The 27,536-nt window shown below is 37.3% G+C and overlaps 1 protein-coding gene across 4 annotated transcripts in view; it reads right to left on the bottom strand.

The window, feature by feature from the left end:
• Positions 1-27,536, bottom strand: part of GRID2 (glutamate ionotropic receptor delta type subunit 2) — a 695,953-nt gene that overhangs the window by 264,453 nt on the left and 403,964 nt on the right. For all 4 annotated transcript variants that reach the window (XR_010430019.1, XR_010430018.1, XM_064651918.1 and 1 more), the window contains exons 3-4: positions 25,688-25,972; positions 8,211-8,416 (exon numbers count right to left, since the gene is read on the bottom strand). Coding sequence is in view for 2 of the 4 variants with exons in the window: in XM_064651918.1 (XP_064507988.1) it covers positions 8,211-8,416; positions 25,688-25,972 (491 nt within the window). In the remaining 2 variants the exon portion in view is untranslated. The remainder of the gene's footprint in view (positions 1-8,210; positions 8,417-25,687; positions 25,973-27,536) is intronic.

Here is a 27,536-nt window from a genome sequence, read left to right as displayed (position 1 = left end):
CTACCAAGGTGTACGAAATAGCTTTTTTTCATTGCTGTGCTTTATTTTGTTGCCTCTTTTTTTTTAATTTATTTACTCTGTTTGGCTGGTTGAAGCAATTTACTCTCTATGGGAAGACATTTGTCTCTCAAGAGGAACTCAACAAGAGCTGTTTACAGTGAAGCTATAAAAACAGAGAGGAAGGATAATCAGTAACCAAGATTATAACATTCAATTAAAATCACTGATATAACAACAGGAGAATATAAATAACTATCATAGCAATTTAAGAAAGCAGAACAAAGGAATAGCTGACACAAAGTGAAGAAGAAAAGAATTATTATAGTTTTAAAGATCATGGGAGGTCAACTTCTCAATTATTTGTTTTAGTTCAGAAAATAGCAGACCCAGCAAGTTCCCAAAGAAGAGAATGTCAATTATCAAGTCACTGAAAGCCATGAAGAGTAATAGAAAGAAATTACAGGAAAGCATAACCAAACAGTTATTTGTACAACAGTAAATATTATGAGATTCTCATGAAGTGCATAATACATCTTCTACTCTGTACTTAATCACTAAAGCTCCTCTTCTCTTAAACACACTAGCAGTTTAACTACTGATTTCAATAAAAACATTGGTCAAAGCTTATATATGTAGAGTTTTTTTCTTGTTTTATTATACTCCAAGATGAAGAATTTTATTGCATAACTACCAAAATTCTGATACTGTAAATATTTGTATTGATAACAAGATCAATTATAGTCGTACATATTGTCATGCATACATAATGAATGCATGGGCACTTTTTATCAACAAGTTTTAGTTTCATAAAAAAAATAATACATTACATCTTCTACTGCTGTCACTAAAGAGGTAGACCTTGTTCATATCTCGCAATTGCGCTATACTCTGGCAGAGGCTAGAAACCAACATCATGTGAATATCTGGCAGTAATATATGTCATACTGGCCTTGCACACAAACCTCAATGAGTGTCTCCTTATACCACCAACACCACAGTAAATGATGTAGAAGTGTAGAGAACCATGATACAATTCCTAGGGTATATTGGTATCACCAGGCTTGTAACATCAGGCAGGCTTTTGCTTCACTTTTCACATATGAGGCACGGCTGACTGAAAGATGAGTATACCCATATGCTGCTTTTCCTCAGCTACTGTTATTAGCAACCTTAATCAAAAAACAAAAGGAACATGAAGGCCAAAAGAAATGTGCCAGCTGAGCTCCAATCTACTAATATTCAACCTTACTTTTCAGTAACAGCAAGGTACAGCCTTAGTTCTAGAATTCATATCAGCGCAAAGGACCTGCAGACAGCTGCCAGCTCCTGCTCTTTTAGATGTAGACCCTCTGTGTTGGGATAGATTTCCCACAATGTTTTCTCTTCATTTTGGATAATAAACTAAATGACCTTAGTTACAGCAGGCACTGCATTCTTTCCCAAGAACTCCAACACTGCATCGCAAAACTGAATTTCACTGTACCTGAAAATACGAAACCAAAAAGGATTGCTTTAAGTTATAGTTCAGTAATGACAATATGATACAAATCCTTTGAAGCCAACTTATTTTACCAGTGAGACTTACTTTCCTCTTTCATTGTTTTGTAACTAAAATGTTATATCTTTGAATTTTCACCTTATGGTAAGCAAATGCATATGAAACCTAAACTAACTAAAAATTAAACTCTAATGTAAACTGAAATCTAAACTCTGTTCATTGGGCCTAGGAAAAAAAAACCATAATTTTCACATCCAGTCATTTAGCCATCATCTGGATGGCCTATATGCAAGAGCATAAAAAGGCAAGGAATTGGACAAAGCAGTAAACCAAGGCTATATTTCAGTTTGCAGCTATAAATTCTGTTCTTAATGCTGGTGAAAGACAGAAGATACATTTCATAACACTGTAATTAACAACAATAAATTACAATGGAGTATGCTGAATAGGATTTATTCCACCACAAACAATGGTGTAGAGAATGGACTTCAAAATGGCAATTATGCTCTACAGGAGGTCTAAAAATCTCAAACACTAAGGTGAGAAAGATGATCTTAAAGACTAGAGCATTCAGCTTACTTGTAAGAAAATCAAGCAGTCACTAACTGAAAAATCTGATTTTAGCCTCTGAAGACCATCACTCCTAGATAAAATCCAGTATAATCAACACACAAACATATGATAAAATTATAGGAAAAAGAGATAAAAATAGCAGTAGGTAAGTTCATATGTCTGCTGCCAATTCTTCATTTTCATCACTGCCAACTCTTCCCTTTAGTGACTTCAGAGTTGTATTTTATGCAAACAGGATTGTTTAAAAATTCCCAGAAATCATTAATAAACTTTCACAAAGACAATGCTGAAAAACTCAGAGGGAAATGACGCTGCATATCTGATGCATCATAAGCATCATGCATCAATATACATGATTAAAAAATTACTTTTTTATTACTATTAGGACAACTGGCTACCAGCTACTACCACATTCAGCAGTGCCCAGAAAATTATGATGTACATACAAATGTGACAAATCATCAAGCCTAATGGAAAATGGAACAGGTTTCCCATGAAACCTAGATATTTCTCCAGACCATCACTGCTAAGTTCAAGAGACAAATCCTTGCTCATCCAATCTCTATGTTGCCTTGACAAGAAGAAACTCTTCCAGTAGTAGAGTTTATTTGAAAACATAAAACTGAGGGTGGGTTTTACATGGTAAATGAATATTCTTTTACCATTGCAGAAAATATATGTATGTACACAAAGTAATGTTAGTTTTTATCTCCTATACACTATACACAGGTATGCAGACATATGCATGGCAGAAGAAGAAAAATCGAGCTTTCCTAAATCCCAACTTGATGCCTGTTCCTGAACATACCTGGGACTGGTAGCCTATGGCACACGTGCAAAAGGCAAACCAGCAGATCTTAAATGGAAGAGGATCAAAAGCTCAGCTTTACAACATTTTAAAGAGGCACCTGTGGCAAACAGTAACTAAGAGCTCCAAATTCACCTGTGCTGCAAAGAGAGGCAAGGTACTATGTATCACATGCAAATTAGGAGAAGTAGTAGATGATAATGTCTTCTGCAGGGTTAATTATGTGGACCTGATACTTGTTTGGAGTCTTCCACATATTCCTGGTATGTATGTTTGCTGTCCACACCTGAACAAAAACCGCTGCTATCTTCTGCCACTGGAAACTTCAGAATTTTTACTGCAGGTTTCAGTGGAAGTGGCAAACAGGTGCCTTGAATTCTTAGCTCCTATTTCCAGCTGCATTCACTTCACCTCATATCTGCATAGCATGTGTTTGACTAAATATAGGAACATTTTTCTTATCAATAAAAAGAAATAAAATAATAACCTACTTAATTTTTTCCTAACTTTCCTTAGAATGTATATAAAACCTAATGATCAAAATATCACAAAATAAGGTTTTAAAAAAAAAAAAGGAAAAGAAAAAAGAAAGAAAGACTAAGCTTCCATGAACTTTAGGCACACAAATGCTGAAAAAGCCTTTTGGAGAAGTTGAATAAACTTTCCTAATTCACAGTAAATAAGTTGCTTATCCCAGACTGCCTGGGATAGAAAAAAGGACTTTATTTGCAAAATCATGTGTGGTAGATTATACTAATGCTGAAAGCTAGATAACTTTAATTTTCTTTGAAAATAAATACAGAGAAATAAAACAACACCTATAGAAGTAAGTACAATAAGCATGTCTGCATACACACTTGGTCAACACACAGGAGTTGCTACAACTCTCAGATTTGGCAGCAGCTAGTTTTGTTGAATATACCTTTTAAATAATTATAACCCAGTTCTGTCATGCAGGCGTGAGCTTAACTTTAAATAGATGTTTAACAGTAAACATTTCCAATATCTCTAGCATGCTTGAAGTCTGGACATCGTGGGGTCCAGTAACTTCAAGTTTGTTGCAGAGTGGAACCTTTGCAAATAAATAGTTATTATTTGCATTTACACAAACCATATAGTGTACAGTGAGCTGAAGACTAGTACTCTCCAATCTCGGAACTGTCAATGCTCACTGCGTTGATGGCTTGAGATTGTCAAGCCCTCAAACAGCTTTGTTGGCTGATACACATCACCAGTGCTCCAAACTTTTCTTCCTAGATAAACGTCTGAATCTCAATGCTGCAGAAAAAAGTGTTTTCATCTCTCTCTGTAAGAGGCAACTACCCCTGCAACAGAAGCAAGAGAAGGGACCTCACCAGGGGCAGCAAGGTGTACAGTCATATCTGCTGAGTTTGCTGGGCTAGTAATCCCTCCACTGAGCGGCAGCTGGGGCAGCAGTGTCTTTAGCACTTAGACAAAGGCCTTCTAGACCTTACCTGTCAAAAATCCAGCAAAATCCCTGCCTGATACTAAGGCTCTTCCACATGTGGCCTACTGGATTTTCAATGTGTGAAGTCTTCTGCTAGTTGACTTAGTTTTTTTCTATAACTAAAAGGATGAATTAGTCCCTCCTTTGTAGTCCTGTTTTTAGCTCCTGAGTCTTTGGACAGAAGAACACATTCACATTTCTGAACACAGTTAATAAGGTAGTTTCCTTAGCTAAACAGAAATAAAACTGTATGCAAAGATGTACTGACAGCGTTTTGACCCAATTGAGGACACCTGGCTTGCAGCTTAAATTCTTGCTTCCCAAAGTCTTGCTTCCCAAACTTGCTTTGTTATCCCCAGAACCTCTATTGCATCTTGAGTTTCCTGGCTTGCTTCTCCTCCTAACCAGCCTTCTCACACTTGACTTTAGAAGTCCTTCCTTTGCAAGGCGGGCCCAACACAGGGGTGTATTCTCTTTTCTCTTTTCTACTGTTATTTTGAGATGCCTTCACGACAGGGCTCACATGGTGATAGAGACTTTCTTGGCCCAATGAGTTCCTGCTCTTTTGCTAAAGAACCAAGTGACTTTTTTATTTCTTTTTTTCCATTTTTTTTTCTGCCACTTGACCCCGGGTTTTTGTTGTCATGCTGAGCTGGCAAGGACATCTTATTTCTCTTACCTTATTTGGCTTTTCATATCCTGCAAGTTCATCACAGATCAGAAGAACACATGAGGAAAAAAAAAAAACCAAAACATCCCAAAATGTAAAGCAAAAAAAGTGACACGCAGTTCACATTAGTCACCAGGGCTAGCAGACAGCATAGCAAGTTTTGGTTCTAAAATGGTTTTTAGTAATCACTAAAGTTTCACTGGCAATATTTTGGTTCACCTGTGGGACCTGAGTGATTACTTGAGGGTAGAGAAAAACTGCATTCCTCTGAAAAAAACCTGAACAAGTCATCAGTATATCCCTGGCAAAGAATTTTCTGAGATGCTGCCACAAACTGATCTGGGGAGAGGTCCTAGTCTCTACTAGCTCCATACCTCCACACTCTTAGCCCCAGTGAATGTCACTATTTCAGCAGATTTTTTTTTTTCCTTCTGCTCTCCCATCCTCAGCTCAAAGCAACAAAGGACAATAGGGAATTCAGCTGCACCCTTCCTCTCACTTTACACGAATCCTTTAGCCAGTAAGGAGAGATGCCGTGATACTTGCTCCCAAGTCTTCCTGCCTTTCCATGTTGTATGGAAGGCAAATTAATACATAACAGTCTAACAGAAGGTGGGCTTTTATTTCCACAGCCAGAGAAGTGTATTTACTCTTTAATCTCCATTTTATTGAGTATGTAAGTATAGATATCTCTGCAAGCTCTAGAGATAGAAAAGCTGGAGAGAAAGAAAAATCTAACATAAAAAAGCAATACTGCTTTTTAAAAAAAAAAAAAAATCAATACAGAATTCCAAAGACTCCGAACAAAGATAAATTCTACACAAGCAAACTCCAGTTTACAGACTGCTTATTTACACAGCTCAGTGTCTGACTTCTTACCCTGGAATAGTTGTTACTTGCATAGTAATCAAGACCACGCTTACTACAGCTGTTGCAGAGTGAATGAACCCTCTTCTCAGCTAGACAATGAAGGGGTTCAGCCAAAACAGTCATCTAAGAAGGCACCAAGTAGTAGAGACTATGTGAGGTCTGGGGAGAGAAGCTGACAGCTGAATCCAACTAGGCAGCCAAAAGCATCTCCTGGGCAGAAAAGCCACAAAAACCCCAAAGGGCTTTTCTACATATGCAGTTTCTTCTGATTATCTTCATAAGGTTTACATGCTAAATCCACTAGGTTACACTAAATTTCCAAGCTAAACTACTCATGCACAAGGTATAGGCTTTGGAATAAGCATGCCCACACTTTAATTGTTTGGGAATTTTGTAACCCTTTGGCAGTCCATTGGTTTTTTAGTTTGTTTGCCCATACAGTACAGCTGCTGGTTCAACTCAAAATAACAGTTTTTGATATCCATTGGCAAAGCCATTCCAGGAAATTTCTCCTTGTGTAAAGACTTAACATTGGAGTACAGTCATGTACTTCATTCCTTGTTACTAACAGAAATAAAGTAAAGAGTAATCACACTATTTGAGTAACTCTTCCTATGAAGAGGCTCCTGCTGTCAGTTTACCAGGTACATACCATATTTCAAGTACATTCCTTTATCCTGGCAAAAACCTGATGGCACCTGATGTGAGACTCTCTGAACCCCATTCACACAAGAATATAATGATCTTTCCTAGTAGTCTTACAGAGTGCAGAAAATAAGAAATACTGTGAGTCTCTTTTTTTTCAGGATTTTTTGTTTTGGAATTAATTTTTTTTTTTTTGAGGGACAAAGATTGTGGATTTGGTTTAGTTGTTTGTTTTTTTTTTTTTTTTACTCTTTTTCCTTTCAATTTTGAGGGTTTTGAGTGGCCAATGCCAAAGTGAGAACTCTAAAATAAGTTCTCTACTTTATTGACAAGATATATGTGACAACTTCAAAAGATGACGACGACTTTGTTACTATACTCAAGGATGTAGAAATAAATTATAAAGAAAGTGCACTTTTTAAAAAAAAAAAAGTATGTTACTCCATAGGAACAATACAGGAATTTTTGTTTCACAAAGCTATTGTAATTAGAGCCCTGAACCATGCTGCTTTCAAGTTGAAATGTGAAATACCTTATAATGCCACTTGCCAAAATATAAAACACTTGTGACCTGGCTAATGAAAACACTGCAGAACGATGTAAACATGCCAACAAATTGTGTACATCTTATAAAGAACTAGACATTTGGATAGAGCAGCAAACCTTCATTACTCAGAATTAGCAAGCTTCAGTGTGTAATGAGGACAGTGAAATGCCTAGCCAAAAAACACAAGGGCAAAAAAATTTTGAAAAAGAAACTTATAAACCCATCTTCTAACTAATGTTCTTAAAATTCACTTGAGACATGTGCAGAGGTAGTTTTTAAGCTTTGACTTCTGAAGACCAAGGCAATAGAGAAGTATTGAAGAAAAGTAATGCAAGTTACAAACAGATTCAAAGAGAACTTACTGAAGAAAGAAAGTGTGTTTCAATGGAACAGAAAACAAGTAGATTTTTAAGCGCTGGTTGATGATGAAGAACATACACTCATGTAAAAAAAACACATTTGAAACAGCACAGTGCCGTGTATTAAGAATCATGCCACTGATTTCAAAAAATTACACACCTCATAGTCAAATGGGATATATGAGTCTTCTGTCTCTAAATTCCCAAGAGCCTTTTGAAAATCTGGTCCATATTGCTTGAAAACATGACTTTAGTCTATCATTTCGAATTCTTTATGCAAATCAAATCCTTCATCACCCTACTACTCCCAGTGGTAAATAAAAGATCATTATCAAACATTATTTTACATAAAAAACTAAATTCCAATTAGGTGAACAAATTTATCCACAAATATACATTATATATAGCTAAATCATAATAAAAATTTCAGTTGTAAAGAATTTTTTAGTGAGGGACACAATGAGAATGGAAATGGTAATAGAGGACCTACGAGGTTCAAACAGAAGTCTGAAGGCTAATTCTTCTGCATATTTCCTAAATGCTTTTGCTCATGCAGAAGGTTATAGTGTTCTGTATGCACATTGATGAGCACAAAAAACCACCCTTGCATGCTGATCTTTGAAGAGAGAATATTTTAACTTCTAACTTGGGCTCTGCATTTTGGGTTTTTTGTTTGATTAATTTTATGAAGTCAAATAAACTGAATCTTTTGACAAACAGCTGCAGTCTTGGTCAGCAAAACAAGAAGATAACTTCTTGTTAAAACACATACCTCTGTCAGGAATGATTTGGCTGTCGAAGGGTTCATTATGAGAATAGCCCGTCTCAGGGTATCCCGGTAGCGGTTCAGTTCTTCTATTCGCATAGTGGCAAAGAGCCCCGTGATCATTTTATTGATGTTGTTTTCTACTTTCTGCAATGCTACATCCATTCCCTGTTGAGATACTTTGTCTAAAAATTCTTGTATTCCACGGATATCTGGAAAAATCAGAAGGCAAACAAGATGTTAATTGGTACGCAAAAAAAAGACACAAATAACTGATCACACCCTCTCACAAGAAGTGTTTTGTCAGGTAGATCCCTACAGGCTTTCACTTAATATTCACTAGACCTCCTCCTGAGCTATGCTCATTGCATTTCTTTAAGTACTAAAACAGGAGAAAGATCACCTACTCTTCAAAAGAGCCACTAGAAAACAAACTTAAAAATACTTCTAGCAACTTTGCTAATTTGGTGATTTAATCATCATACTTTCTTCTAATCTTTCTTAAAGGACTTCCACACTGAAATCCATATAGAGAAGTGAAGCCATGGTGACCATCACATACAGTGCTTCCTTCCAGTGAGGGTTGTTGGAGGGCAGTTGAGGAGGAGAAAAGTAGGAAGGACACGGTTTTCTTTTGTGAAACTCAAAAATATGTTATCCACCGCTGTGCTGTGTAGCTCATGTATCTAAGTGAAGCTTGGGCTGTTCACTCATCAAGAAGTCTTAATGTTGTTCTAAATTTCACATCTATTTATGTCCTTCAAAAACAAAATAAAAGCCAGGTGTACAGTTGCAATGGTACTGCATGCTCTCATCTGAAAGTGCCTCTGCTGGCTGAATTTAACAACTTTTCCACAGCAAAATGCACTAGGAGAGCTTTCTGGCTTAATCTTGAGTTAATCCTTCTTTAAAAACAATGTAGGAAGAATTGATCAGTAGAATGCTAACTGTTTTCACTACCTAGTTTAAAATACCTATAACATCTACCAAACTTAAATGTCTGGGCACTCCTAACATTGTTATGCTGCTTCAAGCTGTTCCAAGACTTTGAAAGGACTTTTTCCAGCATTGAATTCCATAACAGTCAGCAAAAATCTTGATTTTTTTTTTCTCTGCCATTTTGAGAGACTTTATCTAAAACCTCTAACTTTAGGCTTAAAATTTAAAATCATTCAATGACTTCAGAAGTCAGATCAGGGTCTTCTAGACCTCAGGAAAATTGCTTCTGCCTCACTGAGTCCTCACTGTCTGACCCCGACTCACCACTGCAGTTTCTCAGTCTTTTTCCTGGAGCTAAGCCACTGCTTCCCTAATGTGACTCCTCTCTCTGGCAGTCACTCTGATCTGCTGTCCCAGAGGACACTCAGCAGGACATCCTTCCTTCCCTACTGGCATGCAAGCTTCCTGCACACCCAACTGATCTCATTTAAGGGAACAAGACACAGCCTTAGAGTCAACACAACAGACATTATGTGACAGAGACACTATGAGAAAAAAATAGAGAAAAAGGAAACCAGTAACTCAAAATAAACATGAATTTCTGAAGAAACATTTCTTTGAAAATAAAGGTTCCCCAGGTTTTGGAGGGTGTTTGTGGTTAAAATTAACAGAAAGTATTTCTCACATTAGGATACTAAATCCAGTCTCTCCTAGGTGCATAGTCTTAGATCCAATCTCTGAGGCATTGCAGTTCCTGCTCTGCTTCCCTCCTTCATCCCAGGTGCTCTATCAGTTCCTCGTCCCAATCACTCATTTTCCAGAGGAATGGTCAGACTTGAAGTTACAGGTAGATTATATGTCTTTCTTCATGAAACCTCTCATACTTGAGTAAACTTCCAATTAGACTTTCACAACTGCTTGGCTACTCAGATCTTTCATCCTGACAATAGGAAGATCTATTGTCTTCCCCTACTCCCAGCCCTTCTTAGGGGGGACGCAAAGTTGGGGAGACTCTATTTAATCCTAACATGGGATGAGTAAATATGGGATGAAGAATCTCAAAAGCATTCATACTACTGGAAGTACCTTAGATACAGTTCACACACGATGCCAGAGGACAGCAAAAGGCTAGAAAATCAGACTGAAAGCAGACTGGAAGGATGCCTAAGCATGTCAGACTCTAAGCCCTGGAAGAGATGTCACATAAATAGTCATGAAGTCTACCAGGAAAGGGCTCTTGGCTGGCCCTTAACGTGGTCTATTTTCAGGTGATACAAGTGACACCGTCCTCGCATACTGTGATAGCAGCTGAGGGGAACTCCATGACAAGCCACAGGAAACAGTAGGGCATGTGACTGTTTATCAGGATTGTGATAGCTACATTTTAATAGGGGTACACTGACAGTTGACAGCTTTCAGAGGAACTGAAGCCCATTTTAAGACCAGGGAAAATAATGAAAATCAATTCTTTGGAGAAAAATTTGTGAGGAAGTCTAAAATTTCTCTCTAGGCTGCTGCCTAGACTGCAGCACCCTCCATAGCCATCCAGAGAGCAGTGCTACAAACATTAGCTGTGGTCAGTCCTGCACATGTGAGGCGAACATGCCCAGGGGTCTGGGCTGCAGGGGAGAATTATTTAACTCCCCCCACAGCAAAGCACCAGCTACATGACAGATACACATGTGTGATGCACCCTTGAGAAGATTATGGAGGTGTCACATGTGGATTTAATATGGGAACTACAATGGTGAAAATATAAGATCAGTGTGACTACGGTGTAGCTAATGACCACAGCAGACAGACACTACATGGTCCAAAGGGAGCCTAGGAAGAATAATCCAGCATCCAGACCTGATGGACCTTCAGGGAAAAGCTCAAAATACCTGAGACAGGAATCTTTATGCTGACATTGCTGGGAAAACTGTACCAAAATTCAAGCATTCCTCTTTTCCAGTTCTAGGGAATACTCTTTTTACTGAGCTATACATTTGGGGATTTGATGGGGTCTGACATACCCCAAGTTTAAAGGTTCTGACAAACACAGGTCATTTTAGCATTTTACTTCAGGTTATGGCACAATAAAATAGAGAAGTTCTGGGTTGCACAGAAGTCTAGCAGCCCTATCGAGAAGATCTGAGGCTTAGACACTCACACTGCTTATTTTTGGCCACAAACAGTAGCATAAGGAAAACAAAGTTCAGTCTGCAGAGTAGACAAAATTTGCTGCCTGCATCACCAGCAGATATGTACTAACTAGAGAATATTACAGACAGCCATCCTCCTCCAGCACCAGAATACTGAGATGCTTCAAATTATAAAGAAGTAGTCATGCAAGAGCTTACAATCAAACAGTACACAAAAACAATTCAACAGAATTAGTCCTAGAAGTCAGACTGTCATAATCAGCAAGTTGGGTCTCCTGTCTAGACCTCTAAAATACCATGAACTGAAAAGAAATGGTATTTTAGGCATTTAGGCTATTTTAGACATTCATCACCAAAACCTCATTCTCTAGACACTGTCAAAATATCAGTATTACTAAACACTTGTAGGATAGTTTAACCATGAACAAAATACATGCATACCCTAAAAATAAAGTTCCATAAGAGAATCAGATACTAATTACAGCTTCTATTTAATATCTAAATCAGGAAAATTAGATTCAATCTAATCAGAGATGTTAGAATTTTTCTGGTGCTTTAAATACCAACAAGATTATTTGAAGTGCTACAAATATGCTTAGTTTTATGCAAATGATAAAATAACTTCTTTCTACTTTAACCCCTTCCTTCTAAAATTCCTGAGGCTCACCCACTGAAGATTACTGAACATGCAGACAAATTAAATAAAAAATGGGTGAAAGTGACCAGTTGAACTCAAAATTACTGAAACACAAGGAACACATGTAGATGGGATCTAGATACACTATCAAACTATCAGGGAAAAAACTTAGGCTAGGAAAGCCTTTTTAAAACTCAAATTCTATCTCATAAATTCTTATATTCTTCTCTGACACCAGAACAAAGTAAGCAGGAACCACTAAATGAAGACCTTTTTCAAAACAAGACCATAATTTCACTTGACTTGAATTTATAGACACACTGCATTTATTGACTGATACTATCCATAATCGATGTTGAACCAGAAGCCAGATTATGGGATCAAATGGCTTTCCTTGCCATGAATATCTGCAAATATAAACAATGAAACAATTTTATTGAAACCTCACTAAATGATGGGACATAAAGGACAGAGGTCCAGTATTACTCTATAGCTCTACATCTATTAGGTGACCACGCCTACAGTATTGTATCTGTGTGATATGTTTTTAGGAAAACACCACCATTCTAATGGTAAAGATACCAAATCAGGATTCATAAAACTTCTTCACTACTTCTGTCTTTGGCATTGATACAACACAAAAATATGGGCAGGAAATAAATACAGACTTCTTCGCTTATACCTCAACTTACCCACTAGAAGAATGGAGATATTGGTGATGCTCACCTGCTGCTATGAAACAGCAGAGAACACATAAAAACACCCTGCAATTTGAATGCTATTTAAATCATGATGGTACTTGCAATATTTCAGCAGCAAGTCACGAGCAATGATCATATTCAAAGCGTATGCCAAAGAACAGATGCTGCCACTGAATGGGCAGCATTATCTTTCCTGCGTGGATTGTCTGAAAGTGGCACATATCCACACTGAACTGTGGAATCATCTTTCTAATAGATAAACTCCTTCTGCAGAAAAATCTGGCAAGCAACCTGTGGCACAGATGGCTTTGCTGTGGAGACACAGGACTGTTCATGTCTGGAACACAGGTGTTTCACGCCCTGAGTTTGCTAGCCAACCTGTTGCCCAGCCAGAAGTCCCATTTCTATTTTCTATTTAGATCAGATGAGTCACAGTTATTGCCAGAAATGCAGAAGAGTTTCCCATTATCACCAGTATTGATTATTCTCCTTAGTGATGAAAGCCCAAGTTACCACATAGAGACAGACCAATCCTAAAGTTGCTATCTCGTCTTCCAGCTCAGTGTCACTACAGTGCTACATTTCCTGTTTTTCACTGTACAGCTATCACTTCCAGTGTTCACATGTGTGAACAAAAACAGAGTACCCCTCCACAGTCAGCCTCACCCATAGGGTTAAACCAGGCTGGAAATCTAAAAGAAACACTACCAAACATTCTCTTTATAACCAGAACTGTGTTCAGTTTAGGAGATTATGAGGTTGGTCTGGAAACACTAATAAACAAAGAACAAGGCAAGCAAAATTTATCAAGGACTGTGCTGGAAATGACCTTCCTTTTATATCCATACATAACCACGCCACCACAGGGCAGAGGTCTATAGGAAGGTCTTGTGGTCTGCACCACTGCTGTGCAGAAGGTCCAACACTGGGCACACCGGACCGGCTGCAGCCACAGCTGAGGTGCATGTGCAAAGCTTCATGCATAGGGGAGCACAAAGCCCACAGCCTCTGACGCTCTGACTGATGTATTCAAATGCAGGTACTCATCATAACACTACTCAAGCTGAGATCTGAATTCAAGTGACAGCTTCACCAAACATCATTACTGTGTCAGTTGCTGTGGACTCTGACCTAAGAAAGAATTTAGGAAACGAAGTATAAGTCACATTAAGCGCAAGCACCTAAACTCACACACCATCTTTTCATTTGATAGTGAAAAAAGCACAAAAAACAGGTATCTGAAATGCTGTTGCAGAGCATACTCAGAGTAAAGTGCCCTTCACAGACTACATGTCTAAATCTTCTTATACTACCCACCTGGCGGGAGCACTCAGACCTCACCTAACATAAACAGTAAGCACGATTTAATGGAAAGCTCAGCAGGTGTGTGGCAGAAAACTCACAGAGTCAGGTGATAGGGAAAAGGAGCCAGTATTTTCAGGAGATCAGGACAACTTAAAATCTGCAGCTTTCTTCCACACCAGATTACAGGAGAAATTGGGTCTTTGCTCTCTTTTCATTAAGGTTTCTACACTGTATATATGATAAACTTGGATCAAGGAGATTCCTGACTTCCATTACATGATCTTAACATTAAAAAAAATCAAATGTGGAAAGGGACCTGGGGGTCCTGGTCAATGACAAGTTGAATATGAGTCAGCAGTGCCCTGGCAGCCAGGAGGGCCAACCATGTCTGGGAAGGCATCAGGCAAAGCATCACCAGCCGGTCGAAGGAGGGGATTGTCCTGCTCTGCTCTGCACTGGTGTGGCCTTCTCTGTGCAGTTTTGGGTGCAACAATATAAGAAAGATATAAAGCTATTAAAGAGCTACAAATACAGTGAAGGGCCTTGAGGGGAAGGCACACAAGGAGTGGCTGAGGTCACTTGGTTTGTTCAGCCTGGAGGAGATTGAGGGGAGACCTCATTGCAGTCTACAGCTTCCTCACAAATGGAAGCAGAGATGCAAGTACTGATGTCTTCTCTCTTGTGACCAGTGACAGCATGAAGCTGTGTTAGGGGAGGTTTAGATTAGATATTAGGAGAAGGTTCTTCATCCATAAGGTTATTGGGTACTGGAAGAGGCTCCTCAGAGAAGTGGTCACAGCACCTAGATGGCCAGAATTCAAGCAGTGTTTGGACAACACTCTCAGGCACATGGTGTGATTCTCTGGGCTGTCCTGTGCAGGGCCAGGAATTGGACTTTCATGATCCTTGTGGATCCCTTTCAACTCAGGATATTCTGTGATTCTTCCACAAGGATTTTTTTGATCACTGGACCAGATGCTTCTCTCACTTCTTTGTTCCCTCTGACACCACATAATTTTCCTTTGCCATCTCTGTTTCTATACAGAGGGAGCAGGTCTCTTCCCATCTTGGGGAAAATCTAATGATCCTAGAACAAAATATGCTGGTTTTCAGGCATCCCATGCCAGGATGCATATGCAGTGAAGATTTGATAAGCTGTACAAAATGAACAACAATAAACTTATATGCTAAGTACCTCTTCTACCCTTATTAAAAATGAGATATCCCCAAGTAAAGCTCCTAAAAAAATTTAAGATCACAATATAATCAGGAGAAGAGAAAGATGGCACTATTCATGAATGATAATAAATTAAGCCATTCACCTCTGTCATTGTATTCCACCTAAATTACAAGGCATCACTCTGCACTTTTGTTATCTCCAACCTGGTTTACAGTCATTAGCTCATCCTTCCTCTGATGCCATTTTAGATCTGAAAACATTTTCTTCAGAGTATCTAGCTGATAAATACCAACTGATTCAGCTGTGGTAGCAAAGGTGAACGCACTGACATAAATATTCACTGGTTGATTTACACAAAAGACCATTTTGTCTGTACAGTTGAATGAGAAAAACCATTGTATAACAAATAACACTTCAAATTCTTATCAAGATAGCTTTACAGGTCTAGCACAGTGATTCTTCCTTACACGGTGATGGTTAACATGACAGCAACTATTAATTGTGGAAATGCACTGTACACAAGGCAGATGAGCAGCTTCAGCCGGACTCTGATGGTGCCACTGCTCTGTATAAAGAACTAAGCAAAGTGTTTGCATTCCTGTGCACATGTTGATATCTATTAACATAGTTAAGATCTAGACAGAGGAACACAACAATTTTGCATGATGATTCAATAATAGTACTTCATTTTACTTTTGCAGCAGTGGGATTCCCTCTCATTAGTCAGCCTATATGTCATTTGGTGAACTTCCAAATTAAAACGAACAAATTAAAAAAAAAAAAAACACAAAAAATCCAACTTCATAGTTCTTTCATATTGTCATTTGGGGACTGAGAGGGACCAGTTATGTGAGCTATTTCAGCTGGATGATCTAGCTTCAGAGAATATAGCAGTAGTTCAAACTCATTAGAAGTAAATCAAGTTCAAATGCTTAATGATATACAAAAATCTCATATTATCAGAATTTCTAGAACCTAACAAGTGGGGATGGCATTTCTTTAGGGAAACTGAAAATTTGTAAATGGTAAGAATGGCTGAGTTTTTCCCCACGTTTGCAATTTTCAAAAATTTCACACACAAAAAAAAAGACAACAAATTTTCTCAAATTTCTTAGTATCAGAAAAAGAAAAAATATACTTGTACACTTTTTTCCTTTTTGAAGATATTTCCATTTCCATCTGCATTATAAGCAAGTAACTTCAATTTTTGTTGTTTGATATGAACTATTTTGGTACCAGTGCAATGTCTATTTAATCCTTGTTTTAAATGTTCATTGAAATGTTATTTGCATTAACTACTTTTTGTTTCATACCATACATCGATTATTAGAAATTATCCTGTAAATACACAAAATATCAATGTTGAGGAAGAGATATCAACATTTGCAGTTTTCAAATCCTACTAGACTTCAGTTTCTAACTTTACTGATGATTGGCACAAGATGTTTCCTTTGAGTTTCTTTTTTTTTTTTTTTTAACTGGAAAGAAAGAGGAAAAAAGCAAAGGATAAAAAAGGTAAATAAAAATGAAGCTACAACTAATCCTTCAGAGTATCAGCTGTTACCTTAGCTTCTCAAAAATAGAAAGGAAGTCAGACTGTGATCACCCCTCAGTCATGGAGGTTGACATGGCAGTATTCTATAATCATGTACTTTTGACTGTGTAATCTGCTTTCTACCTTTTCATTCAATTTCCTTTTAACTACAGTTTGCATTAGAGATTTCCAAAAGGCTTCTAGGAGCTGTCTTTGAGTAAAACAGCCTCCTGCAAAGAAATAAATTTTCCCTGCCTAGTACCTTCAAATATGCCAAACTTGAAACATTGCACTTCGATCCTATACAACTCTTCATCAAAGATTTATACCTCTGCGTAGATAAATGCCTTTATTTAATAAGAAGTGTGTATATATACACTATATTTCTGTTTGTATGACACACCAACTCTACATGTTGGTTCTCATAAGCAACCCTTCGAAGCAGGTGGGGTAAGGAACAGCAAAGTGACTGTTCTTGCAAACTTCTTGGTGATAAACTAAGTGTGACTATATGACAGGCAAGAAAGTTGGAGCTGTTCAGCCTGGAGAAGAGAAGGTTGAGTGGAGACCTCATAGCAACCTTCCCATCATCTGAAGGGGGCTCACAAGGAAGCCAGAGGGGTACTCTTCATCAGAAACTGTAGTGACAGGACAAGGAGTAATTGGTTCAAAACAAAAGAGAGGAAATTTAGGTTAGATATACTATAATGGTGGTGAGGCATTGGCACAGGTTGCCCAGAGAAGCTGTAGATGCCCCATCCCTGGAAGTGTTCAAGGTCAGGTTGGATGGAGCTCTGAGCAACCTGGTCTAGTGGGAGGTGTCCCTATCCATGACAGGATCATTGGAATTAGATTATCATTAATGTCCCTTCCAACCCAAACCATTCTATGATTCTATTCTACAATTTGATATGTGTTATAAACTCCCTTAAGACAAATTGTTCTCTGACTGTGCATCAGTCTCTTCCTAAATAACACTTTTCAGCTGATTAAAAGTTTACAGTATAGCAACAAGAATATTTTATGAGTGAACTAGGCCTGTGAAGAACATAACCTACAAAATAAGATTTATGAACTCTGCGATAAATATTTCCAGCTTTTTCCTGTCTTTCTGTTTGGTCTTTTTCTTGACTGGTGTTAAAACTCTCCAAGAGAAGTTTTCTTTTCAATTTATGATACTACCTGACATTTACAGTGTTATTATACCTAATTCATCCTTTTTTTTTTCCAATGGTGATATAATTTCTTCAATTCAAAATGCAAAAAGTACTTTGCACAATAGTTTCCATATTTGATTACTGTTCAGTTATCTAGCTGCCAAAATATCAATTTACAAAGTCAATTTTGATACTTCTCAGAAGATAAAACAATGTGTTGAGAATTGAAAAATATTTAGCAAACAGTAGTAGATATCAGTACAAGCTTCAAGAATTCAAATATTCTTAAAATAAATCACGTTTCTTCTGGTGTTTGCAGACTGCATAAACAAATGCAATCTTGTACATCTGCAAAATCTCAAGCTAGTACCTCATTTACAGTTTACTGACTATACAGATAATACGGGAACATCTACTGTTTTATTTTGACCTCAGCTTACTAACTCAACGCAGATTTGTCAGGCCAAGCCTTTGAATACTTTATCCATTCCATCCTTTAAGACTGCAAAATAAGGGAGCCACAAACATTCTCTTGCCTTTCTACATATTCACTTATAGCTCCTGGAATACATCTCTCCAACCATTATACAGCTGAAAAGGAGAAGCATGTCCATTGTTCCACTAGAGAAATTTTATAGAATAATTCATAAGTTATCTCAGAAGCAGAATAATTTCAGGGTCAACCAAAATATATACTCAATTTCCAGTGGTAATGTCAATCAGCAAAAGCAACTTGTTACAGAAGTTCTCGCAAACAGCTGCTAACTTGCAATATAATTAGCTGACATAGTAAAGTTACACAGACGAAAAATACATGTGCCTTTCTTTATCTGAATGACATAATAAATACTAATGGGAAAAAAAAGTTCAATAATAAGCTTGAATTAATTATATGTTTATTGAGGCATAGTGAAGTAAATGAGTATGGGAAGTTGGCAAAGTGCCAGATGAGTAATAAACAGTTTTAAGACTGTCTGGAGACAGACTTGAGAATATTATAGTCATCAGGCAGCTGAAAACAGCCTCAGGGTAATTATAACCATTTGCAATCGATTAAAGAGAACACGATTCTTTTATGAGCCTTTATCAAACTTGCATTAAAACTTTACATGATTTGAAAATGTTATGGTTTCAAGCCCATTTATGCCAGTGGTCATCATATATTTATTTCTGGAAAATGTGTGTGCAGGAAAGTGTCAACAGGATTACTTACTCTATATGGGTTTTGAACAAAGTGCTAGAAATCCAGGGCCCACATGAACAGATGGGCATCATCCCACAATATCACTCCTCTTATGACATAGGAGGTAGCCTTTTTGCAAGTAGCTCAGCCTTTCAAGTTCCAGGTATAATCGCTTTTTTCATGGGATCTTTAAAGAACAGCACTCCAATTCCATAGCATTACACTAAATTTGTTTGAAAACCACCACCTTCCTGGGGTAGGGATGGGAATAATGCTCTGCATAGTTTCACAGGCCTCTTTGCTTTGGCTGAGTTCCTCAGCATTATAGATGTCACTGCTCTCCTTCTTGATATTCTATTTTATTTTGTGTCTTTCTCCAACATCTTCTCTCAGATTGAGCTTGAGATATCTTTTTAGAGACGAGGTAACTCATACCACTGCCTTCATCCTTTCCTGATGCAGAAATAATCGGAAACCCTGTATATGACGAATCACAGATTCACAGAATATTCTGAGTTGGAAGGGACCCACAAGGGTCATCAAGTCCAACTCATAAGTGAATGGCCTCTACAGGGATCAAACTCACAACCTTGGTATCATTAGCACTATGCTCTAACCAATCATTGCCAGCACAACCGCACCGTCTGCATCCGCTTCTCAGAAGGAGAAGAGGGCAGATCCATGAGGAAAGTTTCTTCAAGACAGATGGCCACTAAACTCTTTCTTACTGCTAAGCTCCCTTCCATTCCAGTCAAGTCTTTTCAATTACTTCTTCAACCTCTGTTTCCTATGGGAATGCCTCCTTTAGCCTCACAGAACAAATCCCCTTCTTAGCCTTCATGCTTGCTTTGTTTCTCTTCTTTACAAAGGTTAAAACTAAATTACCACCTAAGGGAATGGCAAATATCCATTGTCAAATATCTGTATTATAAGTAGGAAGGTCAAAAAACTGTAAGCAAAGATATCTTAGTCCTGGAATCAGTAAATACTGCATAAATCTCCAGTGATGGCTGTATATCAAAGACACACTGCGATGAAAGACACAGGGTTAAGGCCAGAAATTTGGACAAAGAAGAGGGGTTAAGAAATTATTTTTTAATATAAAATACATAAGGGTTTAAAAATGCTACTACTATCACTATAAAATAGAATAAGGATTAAGATAAAATAGAATAAGGATTAAGATAAAATTAATTCTCCAGAAAAAAACCCTTATTCCCTCAACCTTTCAAGAGAAAAAGTGCAGAATCTTTCTATCTGCTTTAGCAGCAACAAAACATGAAAAATAAATGTTTTCAAACAGCTAGACTTTCTGTCTTTCATCTTAGAAAAGCAGAGATACCTACAATGTAAATTGCACAAAATTCACAACTATGTTCTTGCAATGATTGACTGGTTACTTCATAAAGAATTTACTACTACAGAAAAGTATCTACATATTCCTGGAAAACAGAGTGAACTGTAAACTGCCTGAAGAGTAAAACATGAATTACAAAAGCTTGCCCCTTGTTGATACATCACAGAGATAAAAACCAACAATATCCTGGGATTCTAGGGCAATCACACTGCTTATATAGCCTGGGCTCACACATTCCAATCACAAATTACTATTTCATTCTGTGATTAATGTTCAAGGGTCTTTTTCATGTTAGTTTTTGAGTACCGACCATTGTTAAGTGCCAGTCTGCGGATGAGGTAGGATTTGCTGTTTCAACCTGCATTTTGCTTGCTTTGAACTTGAAACCCTAAAGGTGTAATAACTTGGCAAAGCTTGGTCAAAATGTTTACAGATGTCAGTGTCTCTCTTTACAAATCTAAATTTTGCAGTTTCCAAAGGTATAAGTTATACATTTATACCATCCAGTCTGAAAGTGCCTTCACTGAAAGGGTGATGATGGTCCTAAGGATGAGTTCAGTGATGTAGTGGAGGAATTTCCCACTCTCTACATCTACTTGTAAGGAGATGCACAGATACATTCTGCACAGTGATCCTACAGATTGAGCTGAGCAGTCAAGAATGAAATGAGTAGGAGCTAATTTGGCTGCTTAAATGAAGTAAATTTGGCTTGTACATAGTGTGTGGATAGTAATTTTAATAGCAGTTTGAGAAAGGCATCAGTCTACTGCATAATTTTGCTGCATTTCATGCCACCTACTCTTTATCTCTGCAAGAAGACTGTCTTTAATGGCATTTGAAGAAGTGCAGAAGCATTCTTGAATGCTTTTAATATCCTCATATTAAATTTTCTTAAACAAAATCAGATTTCATATCCTGGGCAGGCCTTAACTTGTTTTACTTGAAGGAACAAAACACACAATACAAGGGAACTAACTGAACTGAGACTTTGATCTAGGTCATCCCAGCAGAGAGCAAGGATGGGGGAAAAAAAGACTCATTCTGATTTTCAGAAGTTCATCTGAATTTATACACTAAAGGTAAAGATACAATTGTACTAAACAAAATACAAACAAACATTACCTAAGCCTGCTCAAGTTCCCTTTTCTTACATCTCACTCATTAATTGTTACTGTGTGTCAGCCTTACATTTGCTACTGGCAAGGCTCTAAAGATTACAGATTTACTAAAGTCTTCACTCAGATTAACTAAGTCAACAGTAGCAAAATATTTTTTTTCTATTATCAAGGTGTCTTTTGTTCTGTGTTAGAATAGTCAACCTACCTACAATTTTACTTGGGAAAAAAAAAATCAATTAAAAACTTACATGTCAATTATTTCAGAAATGCATTTCTATCTAATTTCTTCAACATCAAGATGGTTACAACCTAATGAAAGAACTGCTTCCTTCAAAGACTTAACTTTTTTTGTTGGTGAAGAACCTTTAAGCAGCTTGGAATTTTCTAACATTTAGAAAGTAGAATAGTAGTGTTAAAATGCTAAAACTGAATATACTAATCTACTTTATTCAAAATAAGAATTTGAGAGTTTTTATGGGGGATAACATTGGGGAAATACTTTCGGGCCTGAAGAAAGACACATTTCTATTATAAAAAACTCTGATAATGACAGGAATCTATGATAGATTGCAAGATAAAAATCAAAAGCAATTCAATTGATAGGATTAAAAAATGATGATATTGATAAATTGACACATAAATGGTTGCAGCCTATACTAAAGGTGCAAGGGAAATAGTTTAGCACAGTATGTACTTTGGACAAGATCCTAATTTTACTGTAGAAAAATTTATTTTTAATACAAAAGGTCCATTTTCTTTCACAGAGCAAAATTATTACTGGAAATAATTTCAGTAATACAACTAAAATATTTTAATTTAAAGCACTAAATTAAATCACTATACAAAATAATTTATCAGAAAGGAAGGTTCTGGAATTCTGGTGGTTGCTGGAACCAGTTGGTCCATCAGCGCTTTCATGTTTTCTAACTTACAAAAAAATGGCAGTGATGAGAAAAAAATAAAGGATTAACACATATCAGAATCTATATTCCATTACTCCTCAAGTATCATTAACTGCTATGGAAATATCACTTCAAGTTGTGATACACACCTTGAAAAGGAATGATCACCACATATGAAAAAATACCACCAGGGAAAGAAATTGTTATTTGCCTAAGTTTCAGTTTTGCAGCAGGATGTGCAAAACAAAACATATCAATAATCTCTTCCTATTATGAAATTAATTCTAATTTAAGTATTGAACTCCTACCTACTTTAGTGTTTAATACTAAATGTTATATTAAAATGTCTAATAGTCACTGCTGTAAGCAGTTAAACTGAGCAAAGCTTCCAACAAGATTTTTATTTTACGTCCCTATGAGCCGAGAAAAAAAATAAATCTCACACTGCAGCAGATCCTCTCAAGAAACTTGAGGAATGGGACTAGGATCTTCCAGAAGAAATTGCAACCACCCGCAGCTGCACTGACACTGGACTGGACAGATTACCCCTGGACTTCCACCCCATATCTGCATTAGCAGTTTTGACTCCTTACTAAAACAGGCACGGAAGCTAATGTTAATGTTCCCTTCCTCAGGGTCTCCTGGGATTCTTGGGCCAACTCTCTTTTATAAAATCCAAACTGATGTTGGAATTTTTGTTTTATTTTTAAAAATATTTCACATCTACAGACCCTTCTAAAGAATGGCTTTCTCAAACATCACAGAATCACAGAATATTTAGAGTTGGATGGGATTTCAGAACGTCATATTGTCCAACCTGCTGCTCAAAGCATAGTGAATACTGAATTTAGACTTCTTCACTCTGTAATCCATTAAAAAGTTATTCCAGCTCCTCTTTTCATGCCATTAATTTCTTTGCCCCTCCCTCTGTGCAAGTTCTTCTTCCGTCAATAGAGAATCCGGGAAAAGAAAATGTACAGTGGTAACATATGGGAAATGCATTCGGTTTATCAATAAAATAGCAGGAAAAGTGGAGGAAGTGACATAATTAGTTACTATTTATAACAATCTGGCAAAATTGGTCTCTAGGGGATGCTAAGAAAATAATGTCATCACATGTACAAGAAAAACACGTGTTTTCATAGATCAAAAGCCGAGTAAAAGAATTACAAACAGGCAAAACACAGTGTCAAGCCGGCTGATTTCTCCTGAAATAGGGTAGTGAAGAATTAGGGACGCATTCCAGTACTAGCAAGAAGAGGGAATGGGTCAGCAAACAACTCTCATGGCAATGGAAATAATGAGAGAGGCCTCAGGTGAGAGATGACGATCTGAAACTTCTCTCTCTTGTTCCTTATTGAAAGTGGAGGAGGAGATAGTCTAGGAAACCAGCAACACAGAATTTTACAAAGAACTGTAGGAAGCAAAAAAAGATTATAGAAATTGCTTGCTGCACTAGGATGGCTATTGAAATCAAGAATTTAATACAGTTTAAAGAAACGTACCATTGCACAGGTAATACCTCTATTCAGAGTTGCAGGTTAATTTATAATCAGGTTGCATTTAAAATCTTTCTATTTGTTGTATTAATCTCAAAATATGTACACCGCCCCCCCCCCAAAAAAAAAAAAACAAATCAACAAGCCAACCTCCTGAAAAATACCCAAACCATGCAATCAGTTAGAAAGTGGACAGACTGCTCAGTATATGCTACATGAAGAATTTTTTTTTTTACACCTTTTCTTGATGTATGTGATAGTAATCACTGATCAGGTAGCTTATTCATCTGTCTTGGTCAGTGGACATTACTTGTAGATTACTGAATTCAGAATGCCATAGAGGCTGGTAGAAAGACTTAATATTTGCCACATGTCACATCTAAGGATAATGTGTCACTGAATGAGCTACTGGTCTGAAACTCATTCCTTGAAGACAGGCATCTGTGTTATGTTAGTAACATAATTATTAAGTTCTTACCCAGAAATCAAGGACAAAATAACATGGTGTCTGAACTGCATTCTCAAATTAAATAATGAAACTTAAATAATTTAAACCCAGTATTTTAAAAAATAACTATTCAAAAATATTAATCATAATTTTTTTTGAGATTTTAACACTCAATGCATGCAAAAAATACCTTTTAGCTGAAAAGATTATAGTTGTCTTCATAGCTACCTGGTAGTTAAATACACAGACTCATAAGTTCTTAAAAAAAATACTCTCAGCTGCAAGCCTTTTCAATGTTTGTGTGTGTATGTGTATGTGTGTTCCTTATCCCATGGCTGGTGCTTTTAGGTGCTGCTTTGTTATTGAGAGGAATTGTCCTATTCATCATTTTCTATCCTTCTAATTTAAGAATTTATTATGTAGGCAGGGTACAAAAATCAATAACACCTGACCTGAATGAACCAGATATTACACACAGCAAATCGCTGAAGTGAGCATTCTTCCATAACTTAAAAATTTAACTTTGAAAATAACTTTTAAAGTGCTCATCCAAACCCATCATGATGACTTATGAATATTTGATGCATCTGAAGAAAACATGTCTGTTTTCAAAGCAATTTTCCATAGAAAAAAAGATCATTAAATTAGTTAGATAATGCACCTAAACTGGAAAAATCTGTCCAGTTCTCCTCTCAGCTGTAGAAAATATCTGTTCCAAAATTGGCTGAGTCACTGAGCTGGATGGTGCAGTCTTGTGACACTGCCATTTGTGTCACACTTACTCAATCACACAAAAACCATCAATTCAGCACCTTTCAGGCACACTGAAAGAACTCAAAAAAGAGGGACTGTTGTCTTCTCCAGGCCCCCTTCTCAAGTTCTTCACTCTACAGAACTTCTTTCGACAAGTTTTACATTTATGAATAGCAAGTCATTCTTGCCAAACCTCTGACCTACGTTCACCACCGCTTCAGCTTCTGGCCAGCAAATATATGCCAACAGAGATTCACCATGCAGTAAACAAATTCACAGAATGCAAGTCATACATGTTGCTTCTTGAATTGCCATCTTGTATTTCTATAGTCCAAAAAAATCAAGAGAACTTGCTAAAAACTTTTATGCTTCTCGTACACTGGCAGAATAGAAAGCTGGATAAGTTCTCCCTTTATCAGCTAACTCTAACAAAGACATTATAAATAAACCTGCAAATGTTAATGGATTTTAGAAATATATTTCTCTGAAGTACTGTGAAATGCTGCCAGAACCATAAATGTTCACAAGCAAAACATAATCTATTGGAAGACTATAAAGCTGTAATGTGACTCCTTTCAACAGAATGATGGATTTGACAAAAATCACCCTTCTAAATAAATACTTACCATAGTCATTATCGTAAAAAATAATGAATTTCTGCCAGGCATATTCTGTGACCACCCTCAAGATGACATCATTTAAGTAGACAGGGGGGCGGACGGAGAGTGTGTAGTCATCGTTGCGGTTGCTCCTGGTGAGCCCGCAGCCACTCCTTGGCGTTCCTGCTGTTGAGCGCTGGATGAAGAGGTGAGGGATGTGCATGGCATCTGCCAGTGACTGCAGGGATCCTGCTGAGGTGCAGCCAATGGAGCTGACAAGGGCCAGGATGCCTTGGTTCATCAGGTCACAGGCTGTAAGAAAACACAGCAATATTTCGAGTGAGAATGGTTCAGTGCACAGGGCCTATTTTGCTGTTGAAACACAGACACTGAGAGTTGAAACACCACAGGCTCCGTCAAGTACAATACGGATAAATCGAGTAATCCATACCTAAAATTCATCAAAATCACAAGGCTTGTCTATTCACTTCAAGGTATCTTGTGGTGAAAGCTGGAAGATTGATCTGTCTATCCTGTCCAAAAATGAATTCTCCCTTAAAAACAAGACTCACCACTGGCACTTCTCAGAAACATTAAGAACTGATTTCGGCTATGGAATTAACATGACCACCCAAGGAGAAAAGCACTCCTCAAAGTCTAGCACAACAGCTCCATGAATAGTATACAGAGAAAGCCTGAAGAAATAACAGCTCAGGCTTGCTGTCAACTTTTGAAGACAGCTGAATAGGATTATGTACATTAACTTGTCCATGGAAAAATCTCTTGTTACTTCTTTTTCTTTCAAAGACAAACACCCCTCCCCTTCCAAAAGCTAGTCTTATAAATAGCAAAATATTTTCAAAATTCAGTGAACAGTTTATCATATTAACTTTCCTCCCTTCCTTAAGAAAGGCATGAAGTTGACTATGAAAAAAATAACACCTTGTAACTAATGGTGGTTTTAATGAAGGCTGAGTTACAACAGACAGTCTGAAGTACAATACTAATGACATCTACGTTAATACTAAAGGTGTTTATCATGATTAATGTCAATGCAATCAGTAAATATCAAAGGAAGTAATAATTATTAGGTCTGTAATTTTGAAGGGTTATCCTGTGAAATAAAGCAGAGTCAAGTGTTTATTCTGGGTTTCTAGCAGACTGGAGAGCTCGAACGAAGAAACAACATGGACCTGTAGCATAATTCCCCAGAGCATAACTGAGGCTAAATTTTGAAACACTCAATTTGCCACTGGCAAAGTAACACAAGCAGTTAACCTGCATTTACACATGTAAATTAGGTAATGGGATGGTAAAGACTAATATGAATTTGCATATGAATATCTAATACTAAACTGTACAATTATTGATTTTTCAGGACTATTCTGCAACAGGTACAGGCAAAACCAAGAAACACCTGTGCGAATATATTCCCTTAACAATACGAAAGCATATTTGTAATGGGTTTGTTACCCTCCCTGGGAGGGAAAAGGAAGTAGATAGATTACCTGATTCATATTGTGCCAATAAGGTATTCCATACCATGTTATGTCAGCTCAGATATAAAAGAGACAAGAAGGAAGTGAGGTGTCTCTCTCTCTTCTTCCGGGATGGCTGCCCTGTAGACAGTTGTACCTGTCTGAGACATTGCTTCTCATGGGAAGTAGAATTTTACTATTAGTTTCCTTTGCCTGTGTGTTCATAGTGTTATTAGTTCTTTTCCTTTTCTCTGTGTAAATATAAAACTGCCTTTCTTGGTAAATCCCAAGTTTTCATGTTTTTTTTTTTCCATCTCCCCTTTTCCCTCGGGGGGGGTGGTGGGATTTGCGCAGCCTCGGTGGACACCTGGCATTCAGCCTAGTGCCAGACCTGTTGT

This window comes from Pseudopipra pipra, chromosome 4 (genome assembly GCF_036250125.1).
Source record: "Pseudopipra pipra isolate bDixPip1 chromosome 4, bDixPip1.hap1, whole genome shotgun sequence".
NCBI classification, from domain to species: Eukaryota; Metazoa; Chordata; class Aves; order Passeriformes; family Pipridae; genus Pseudopipra; species Pseudopipra pipra.
Note: the sequence above shows the minus strand (reverse complement) of the source record. Positions and strands in the feature narration are given on the sequence as shown.